The following is a 9969-nucleotide window of genomic DNA, read 5'->3' on the forward strand; positions in this document are numbered from 1 at the left end:
CAGTTCCCTTCAGAAAGACACCTGCCCACTTTCACACCTATTGCATTCTGTGGATACAGGCAAGTGAAGTCACCATCTCTATGGGTGCCAGACACCAGCTGGCAATTCCGAAATCAGCCCTTCCTGCCTAAAAGCTGATCCTTGGTGATCAGCTGATCCCGTCGCCCTGAGCCCACAGAGAAACAAGCAAAGCAAGGAGCCTCCTTTGAGTCCGTTCCTTTGCAATATCCATGAGATGAGATGTGGGAGAAGAGCTGAGCCTTCAGGTACTGCCCTCAGTGCCAGATCCCCTTTTATGCTGGAGGTGCTGGTACAGAGCTGTGTTAGAGACCCTGGCCTGTGGACAAAGGACAGTTGCTCAGTGAGCAAGCAACAAGAGCAATCAGAACTCACAGCAAGAGAAGGGCTCTGAAGGAGAGTGTGGGAGGTGAAAGAGAGCAGCTCAGGACAAACCAAGCCCTCAGGCTCCCTGGTAATGCTGCTGTGCCAGGACTCTTCTCTCCTCCACCTCTGCACACAGCCAAGTGCCCCTGCAGTTCCATCACAGGTGTCTAAGGAAGGATCTCAGGCAAGAAAGTCACTGCAGAGTCCTTTCTTTTATTGAAATATACAGAGAGCCTGGCTCATTGTTTCCACCAAGTCTTGGAGTCACCCAAGGCAGGTAGATACTGAAATGACGGGGAGGAAAAATATTATGTCTTTGTGCCTTTGTAGACACAATCATAAGCAAGGCAAAAAACAACAACAACAACAACAAACAGCAAAGCACACATACAGAAAACAAATATTTGGGAATATAATGAGTTACATTATGAGTGATATGCAGAAGAAAACAGGCCATTTATTGCTTCTGAAAAGCTCCAGACATCACTTTCCACACTGCATCCTTCAGCTCCTGGTTCCTCATGCTGTAGATGAGGGGGTTCACTGCTAGAGGCACCACTGAGTACAGAACTGCCAGCAAAAGATTCAGGGATGAGGAGGACATAGAGGGAGGTTTCAGGTAGGCAAATGTGCCACTGCTGATGAACAGGGAGACTACGGCCAGGTGAGGTAGGCATGTGGAAAAGGCTTTGTGCTGGCCCTGCTGCGAGGGGATCCTCAGCACGGCCCTGAATATCTGCACATAGGACACCACAAGGAAAACAAAACAGCCAGATGCTAAAACAGCACTAACCACAATAGGCCCAAATTCTCTGAGGTAGGCAACTGAGCAGGAAAGCCTGAGGATCTGGGGTATTTCACAGAAGAACTGGTCCAGGGCATTGCCTTGGCAGAGGGGGAAGGAAAAGGTATTGGCAGTGTGCAGCACAGCATAGAGAAAAGCAATGCCCCAGGTAGCTGCAACCATGTTGGCACAAGTTCTGCTGGCCATTACTGTCCCATAGTGCAGGGGTTTACAGATGGCGATGTAGCGGTCATAGGCCATGATGGTGAGAAGATAAAACTCTGCTGAAAGAAAAAAGAAAAAGAAAAAGACCTGGGTAGCACAGCCTGCATAGGAAATGGCTGTGGTATCCCACAGGGAGTTGGCCATGGCTTTGGGAACAGTGGTGGTAATAGTGCCCAGGTCGAGGAGGGCGAGGTTGAGGAGGAAGAAGTACATGGGGGTGTGGAGGCAGTCGTTGCAGGCTATGGCAGTGAGGATGAGGCCATTGCCCAGGAGGGCAGCCAGGTAGATGCCCAGGAAGAGCCCGAAGTGCAGGAGCTGCAGCTCGCGTGTGTCTGCGAATGGCAGGAGGAGGAACTCAGTGGGGAAGCTGCTGTTGGACATTTGCTGCCTCAGAGCATGGATGGCTGTCAATGGTGGAAAAGACACAGAACAAATTAGAGAAATTTCTCTGTGCAATACCTATAGCTATAGATTATGTTTCATCAAAAGCTCCTCAGCAAGACAGACTACTACTTCCCTTTGAGGAAGATGTTCTCTTGCCTCTAGCACTCAGTTTTACTTCCTAAGTGTGTAGAGGGACCAGACAGATCCTGTGTGGGCTTAGCCAGAGTCAGTACTGCCCTACAGCATCTGCTGAAAACCAGTGGGGATGGATTTCAGGTGCCCACTGGACACAGGTGTCTCAGTATTTTAGGTGCTGAGTACAACATCCAAAAATCTGTCACAAAACAATGAAGTATATAGGTTATAGAGTGTGGAGGAAAACTGTGAGATTCCTCACAGACGTACAGGTCTCATTGAGTGGAATAATCTAACAGCCTCACTGACTGACACAACCAGACAACTCCATTAGTGTTCTCCTGACTGCTCTTCAGGGCAGGAAAATGAGAGCAGAGACTCTAGAGAGTGCCTTCCATGCAGGTAGTGCAGGAGTTGGTCCATCTTGTCAAGAATCACCGCCAGAGATGCCCTGGGGGTGCTGTAGAGCTGAGAGCTGCCTACCCCAGGCAGCAGAGTCTGGGCAACAGCAGGACCCTGCCCTGCCTGTCCTGCCAGGGGAGGGGGTGCTCCTTCCACCCACAGCTTCTCCCTGCAGCACCCTGGGCAGCTCCCCAGGCAGGCTGAGTGCTGAGCCTGGCAGGCAGCAGAGGCCCTGCCGCAGCACACAGCCCCTGGGGCACAGTAGGGACCCTGCTCTGCACCACAGCCCTGGACACCCCTGACTGCAACCTGGCTGCAGCCAGCCCTGTGAGAAAGAAACATGTCATGTCCTTCAGTTATTTATGGCAGATAATCACTGTTCCGGAGCTTGTCGTTCTCCTCTTATCCAAACATTAAGCGTCCTCCTGAAAGCTCCCATAGGTTGAGGGATTTGCCAGCAAATCTGGAGATGGCACCAGGAACAACAGCTGTGCTGCCCTGCAGCCAGAGACTTACTCTGTTCAGGGCTCTGAAGATTTCTCCCGCAGTGAGCTCTCAGCATCCCCCCTCCACTCTGCCTTTAACATCTCCCTCCCTTCTCTCAGCTGCCCTTGTTCCCTGCAGGCAGTGCCCTCAGCCCTGCTGTGCTGTGCAGAGGAGCTGCTCCTGGGCAGAGCTGTCTCTCTGCAGTGCTGCCCGCTTGCCAGGAGCTCCCCTTGGGCCCAGGAGCCCGGCCCAGCTCAGCAGCACAGGGAGCTCTTGACACGTCCCTGTGCCTCCAGAGGAATCAATTTTGAAACAGACAAGTAATCACTCATGTTCCCTCCCACTACTTCAGAAGGAAACTTTTTCAGCACTGTTATTCCTCATACAGAAAAACTATGAGGTCCAAGAATCACTTTTCTCTGTCCTGCTTTTAGGCAGAACACCCAGGCAAGGACAGGGAGGGACCTGCCTTCCCCCTGCTGACGGAAGTGTTTCAACTGAGTAAAACAAGGCATCTACTTCTTTATTTGCTGTCCAGAGGCTAGAATGGGGCTCAGCTTCCTCTCCCATTCCACACACAACCCACACAATTTGGGATTCCTCTTGACCTGGTTCAGGTGGGCACAAACCAGGCAGCTGCATGTCAGCTGCCTGTCTCAGCTCCCAGCATATTGAATGGCAACAGAGAGCAGAAGGGAGCTGTTCAGATGCAGACACCAGGTGACATTGGAGGTGCCATGGTGACATTTGAGTGATGTTTCAAGTGCCAAATTCCTCTGGGCCATAAACAGAGATTTTATTGATGCATGTCCATTATAATATAGCTCTAGCCATTGTTCAATAGCAAAGAAACAAAAGGCAAGCTATGAGTTGGTTGCCATCACTGAAACATGGTGGGACCACTCCCATGACTAGAGTACTGCAATGTCTGGCTATAAGCTCTTCAGAAGGGACAGGCAGCACAGAAGGAGTGGTGGCATAGCTCTATATTAGAAAGTGTTTTGATGTTGTGAAACTCGAGGCTGAGAATGATAATGTTGAGTCCCTGTGGGATAGGGTCAGCGGGAAGGCCAACGAGGCAGGCAGCCTGGTGGGGATATCTTATAGACTGCCAAACCATGATGAGGAGACAGATGAGGAATTCTACAGGCAGCTGGCAAAAGTTGCAAAATCATCAGCGCTTGTTCTCGTGGGGAACTTCAACTTCCCAGACATATCCTGGAAATGCAATAAATCTCAGAGGAAGAAGTCCAGGAGGTTTCTGGAGAGAGTGGAAGATAGCTTCCTGATGCAGCTGGTTAGTGAGCCTACCAGGGGAGGTGCCCTGCTAGACCTTCTCTTCACAAACAGAGAAGGACTGGTGGGAAATGTTGTGGTTGGGAGCTGGCTTGGGCAGAGTGACCGCGAAATGTTAGAGTTTTCCATTCTTGGTGAAGTCAGGAGAGGGATCGTAAAACCAGTCTTAGACTCCCAGAGGGCAGACCTTGAGCTATTCAGGACACTGGTTGGCAGAGTCCCATGGGAGACAGTTCTGAAGGGCAAAGGAGTCCAGGAAAGCTGGGCACTCTTGAAGAAGGAAATCTTAAAGGCTCAGGAGCAGTCTGTCCCCACATGCCCAAAGATGAGCCAGCGTGGAAGAAGACTGGCTTGGCTGAACAGAGAGTTGAGGTTTGAGCTTAGGAAGAAAAAGAGGATTTAGGACATTTGAAAAGAGGGCAGGCCTCTCAGGAGGGCTATCAGGATGTCATGAGGCTGTGCAGGGACAAAATTAGAAAGGCCAAAGCTCATCTGGAGCTCACTCTGGCTACTGCTGTTAAAGATAACAGAAAATGTTTTTATAAATACAGAAACACAAAAAGGAGGACTAAGGAGAATCTCCATCCTTTACCGGATGTGGGAGGAAATGAAGTGACAAGAGATGAGGAAAAGACTGAGGTGCTTAATGCCTTCTTTGCCTCAGTCTTTAGCAGCAAGACCAGTTGTTCTCTGGGTACTCATCCCCCTGATCTGGTGGAAGGGGGATGATCTGGTGGAACTAGCTGCTGTGCGTCAGAGAGGCTGGGAGTTCAGCAGCAGTGCCATGGGCTGGAAGGATCACAACCAGCTCACTTCAACCTGGGCAGATTCTGGCCCAAGAAGGGAGTGTTTTATAAGTATGGTATTACGAGGGCAGTGGTGCCTCAGAAACTTCAGTAAGTCTAGAAAGTCCAGTAGGAAGCAAATGGCTGTTAAATAGCCTGTGAGTTGACTTCTTTCTGAAGCAGCTGACAGGTCATCCCTTGACTCCTGGTTGGGATCTGTGCCGTTAGGCTCACCTCTGGTGGTCTCCATGAGAAGCCAGCAGATGCACCTGCTCTGCACATAGTTTGTGAGATCCTCTCTTCCTAAGTCCCTGGCAGGCCCCATAGAGGAAGAGGTCTTGAAGAGGTTTTGTCATGTCAGAAGTTTCAGCTTTTGCCTAATTCAGCCTTCAGTTCTGCATTCAGTTTTTGACACAGAGGGGGCCACTGCCTCCAAGATGTCTGGGGGATCACAAAGACTTCGTGAGGGCAAGGAAAAAGTTACCCTGGGTCCATAGGAGCCATTCTAGAACCAAAACATGTAGGCAGGAAGCGCACTTTTGTGGTGTTGCAGGGCTGCTGGGCACATTGCACAGGGTGCTCCGACAGCCTTTGTGTCCTTCTCCATGCTGCCTTAGGAGCTGCTTCTTTCTCAGGAACAGAGTAGCCAACAGAGGTGAGACAGATACTCTCGAGTTCATGAAAGCCATCAGAAAGCTGCCACTAAGAAGATGACTGATATGGGGAAGGCAGGAGGAGCCTGGCCAGGAGAGATGTGAGATTTGGGGGAGGAAAGAAGAGCTTGGATAGCAGAAGGTAATGATTTTGGAGAGGTAAGAATATTCAGGTAATGCTGATCCCACCATAAAGCTGACTTAAAGCAGTCATGTGAGGCCCTTACCCTTTTTTAATCTGTTACCTAAATCTAAATGCCACTCTACACGCTGACAGGAATCCACTGCTCTGATTTTGACCACAATATCCCTTGAAGCCAAAATTAGTCCATAACCCCTTTCCATTACTTTTCCTCTCTTGCTCACCCTGATTCCTTCCCTTAATACAAAACATGTTCCACACTAGCACTGTGTTGAACTTCAAGTTGGTGATGGCAAAGTTGAGAGACTCTGAGTAAGGATTAAGGGATGTACAAATAAAGGGAGGTAGTTGTGGGAGTCCAGGTGGAGGAATGTGACTGTGGAAGTGACTGTGGGGTCACTTCTGTCTCTGCAGTTAATAGGGCAGCAGCAGGAACATGTCACAGAAAGGGACTGTGAGATCACTTCTGTCTGAAGCAGCTGACAGGTCACACTTCTACCTGGGATCTGTACTTTTCAGCTGACATCTGCCAGTGGTCCTGGTAGGCCAACAGAAAGCACCTGGGTTGGCATGCTGACTGTGGGATCCCCTCTGCCCACATACCCAGAAGGATCCAGGCAGAAAGAAGACCCGCATATGGGTTGTCCTGTCCCTTCTGTTTGAGTCCATGACTGGACAGCAGCAGGCACAAGGCTTGGTTGTGTCTACAGAAAAAGCTGCAAGGTCAGCAGCTGGACCATGGCTTAGAAGATGCTGGTGAGGTGACTGCTGTCTGGTTGGCTGACAGGCCACAAGAAGGACAATGGGTTGGGATGCCTACTTTAGGAGTGGTTTCCACCCTGATGGAGCTTTCTTTGGTAGTAGAAAAGAGAAGGAGAGTAAAACCTGCCAGAAAATGCACCTTAGAAGGTTAGCACTGGCCATGAAGAAGACAAAATGTCCCTCAAAGGGTTGTGCTGTGGTGCTAGAGGTCACCCAAAGAGTATCTTTGATCAGCCCATGGCTTTGTGTTTGAAGGAACAGCTGGTGAGGGTTGACAAGACATTGGTGAAACCAGAGAAATGCCAGGATGTGAGTAAGGTGGTGAACAGAGATGGGTGTCTGCAACCTTCAGGGAAATAGGACAAGGTGTGGTGCAGCACAGGGAAGTCTGGAGGCAACAAGGAGGTGGGTGCTGGCAAGAAGAGAAGTCCCCAGCAGCCCTGATATTTTTGTCCCCTTGGACAGAGCTTCTGAGGAGATAAGATACAGTCATTGCAAGGGGGCTCATTGCTTTCTTGAGACCCTGTGCAGAGGCAGGGAGGTGTCATACCATTGTTCTTCTTGAGGCATCACACTGCCCACCATATCCCACAGACCCCAAGCAAGAGCCCAGAGCCAGACATGGGAGTGCAGGACATTCCCTTCCAGTGGCTGGAGTCAGGACCTGGCCCTTTTACTACAGCACAACAAACCCAGACTTTTCTCAGCACAGTGCTTTGCCTATCTGTAATCATGGCCTCCAATTATCTGCCCTAACAAGTCCCTGAGGAGAATCTCCTTGTAACGGCCCTCAGTGGGGCCCATTAATACTCCAAGTCACTTCAACCTTTCCTTCTGACTTTACTTTCTCAAGCAATTGCATCATTCTCCTGTCATTACCTCAGGTTCACAGACTGAGCACCAAAATCCACCATGGAACTCATTAAAAGGCAGAAACAACTAAGGAACCATGTCTTCCATAGTTTTATTTAAATCTTCAAGACTTGGAGAACTAATTGGAGAGCTTTCATAGTGTAGTTAAGGAGAAAGATTTCAAAAAGCACCTAATACAAGTCTTTTCTCATTTTAAAGGATGATTTTTGTTGCATTTCAGTTTTGAGCATCTTTCTTCAATTGATATTAATCCAAGGCTTCTCCTATGGAGACGTTCATAGGGAGGAAAAGCAGAGTCTTGAGGTCTGACAGTGCATGGGCAACCTTGCTCCTCACCACCCCAACCCTGACATTTCTTTCATTGGCCACCTGGCGCTTGCATCACTTTTCCTTACTCCACACTTCTGCACTGAAGTCTGCAGCTGGATGTTAGAGCCCCTTTGCACCAGCTCCCACCTGCTTTCCTTAGAGACCTGGCTGCACACAGAAGGTTTTTTCCTTATTATAAAACAGGCAGGAATAAACATGCAGCAATTTTCCAAACAGCAAAACAAGCTCCTCATCTTGTCTCCAATCAGGTTTACCTTCCCAAAAGGATGACTGTAAATTAAGTATTTTATACTGACTGATAGGAAATTATAGGTATTAAGATTACTGTTATTCCGTATGATCTTAATTCAATGATAAATGATGAGGAGCTTGCTACAGAAACAATTAGGCAGACTGGCAATTGATGGTCAAGCTTGAACTCAATGAAGCTCAAAGCAGAAACTGGGTCAGTGAGAGCAGTCTGAACGATCAAAGAGTAAGGGGAGGGCAAATGAGGAGAACCATGGGAAGTGCATAGGTCCAGACAGGCAGCTAGAAAGGGAACATTCAATATGGATAGTTTATTCAAGATGGGTGGAAGTGCCTGTGTCCTGGTTTCAGTTAGCACAGAATTAATTTTCTTCCTAGTAGCTGGTGGAATGCTGTGTTTTGGCTTAGAATGAGAAGAGTGCTGATAACACCCCGATGCTTTAATTGTTGCAGAGCAGTGCTTATACTAAGCCAAGGACATCTCAGCCTTTGCTCTGTCCTGCCAACGGGCAGGCTGGGGGGTGCAGTAAGAGCTGGGAGGGGACAGACCCAGGACAGGTGACCCAAACTAGCCAAAGGGGTATTCCATACCATCTGACGTCATGCTAAACAATATATAGGGGTGGCTAGCCGGGGGGAGGGGGCCGGACTGCTCGGGGTTAGGCTGGGCATCGGTCAGCGGGTGGTGAGCAATTGCATTGTGCATCACTTGTTTGTACATACTATTATTACTTTCGTATTATCACCATTGTATCATCATTATTATTATTGTTATTATTATTTTTGTTATTTTTTTTTTCCTGTCTTATTAAACTGTCTTTATCTCAACTCACGGGCTTCACTTTCCATTTCTCTCCCCCGTCCCAGAGAGGGAGGGGGGAGGGTGAGCGAACGGCTGCGTGGTGTTTAGCTGCCGGTCGGGTTAAACCACGACAGCCTGGAAGATGAGGGAGTACACCATGATGGAGAAAGCAATGAAATGCAAGTGCTCGTAACTATCAGTATTTCTTCTCCTGTGATGAATAGAGGTCCTGAGAATTCACCTGAAGAAGGATGTAGATCACTGGTGAAGGAAGTGTCTTTTTGTGCCATCACCAATGCAGATTACAAAAATACTTCCTCACATCATGGTAATATGTCCCACCCCATCTTTACCATCCTGTGGGTCAAGGTAGAGGGAGCTGTCAGCCAAGGGACATATTTGGGTGACAAAGAGGGGACCCAGCAGAGACAAGGAGTCAAGGCAGTGGGGTGGGGGAGGCCAGGAGAAGCAGCCCAAGGGGTGCTGCTGCTTGTGAGGACACGTTTGTGGCAGCAGCCTGAGTGGACAGCAGCTGTCTGGAGGTGAGGGGAGTCCAGGGAGCGCATGCCAAGAGCCCTCCTGCCAGCAGAGACAAGGCCGGGGCTGAGGCCAAGGGGAGAGGCAGGCCCAGGGCAGGGGGCTGCAAGGGCCATGCTGAGCTCCCTGCCCCTGCTGCTCTGGGCTCCCTTTGTGCAGCCCTGGCTCTGCAGCACCAAGCCCTGCTGGGAGCCCTCCCTTGCATGCTGCCACCGCTCCCTCATGCTGCTGTTGCCCTCTGTCAGGCACTGCCCAGCCCAGCCCAGCCCCTGCCCACCTCTCCCCACTTCGATGCCCTCCCCAGTCCAGCCCAGCCCAGCCCAACAGCCCAGGATGGGCTGTCCCCAGGGCAGTGCCCACCGCAGGCTGCTGCAGGGCTCTGGGCATGGCCACCACAGCTGCAGCCTCTCGCAAGGCACCACAGCTGCTGGGACAAAGGTGGCTCTGGGCCTCCCCAGCAACCCCAGGGCTGGGGGCAGCCATGGCTCGGGAAATGGAGGTCCGTGAAGCTGTAGGAGTCCTGGTCTCTTGCCTGGGAGATCCCCAGCACAGAGTGCCTGTGTCCCGCAGGGCCAGCCCCACTCCCCAGGCCAGCACAAGGCACAGGGCAGCTCCAGATTCCTCTCCAGGATGACATTTGCCATCAGTCCCAGCACCTTTGGGACACTCCCAGGCCAGTCAAAGGACAGCTACTATTTGCTGGCACCACAGCTGCTGGGACAAATGCAACTCTGGGCTTC

The 9969-nt window shown here is 50.4% G+C and overlaps 1 protein-coding gene across 1 annotated transcript; it reads right to left on the minus strand.

The window, feature by feature from the left end:
- Positions 1–841: 841 nt before the first annotated feature.
- Positions 842–1774, minus strand: LOC309891013 (olfactory receptor 14C36-like; the record flags this gene model as incomplete). Its single annotated transcript, XM_082785409.1, has 1 exon — positions 842–1774. One exon carries the CDS (start codon positions 1772–1774, stop codon positions 842–844), a length of 933 nt encoding a protein of 310 aa, XP_082641535.1.
- Between the last annotated feature and the right edge of the window lie 8195 nt (positions 1775–9969).

Source organism: Aythya marila (genome assembly GCF_965140915.1).
Source record: "Aythya marila genome assembly, contig: HAP1_HAP1_SCAFFOLD_154, whole genome shotgun sequence".
In the NCBI taxonomy this organism is placed as follows: Eukaryota; Metazoa; Chordata; class Aves; order Anseriformes; family Anatidae; genus Aythya; species Aythya marila.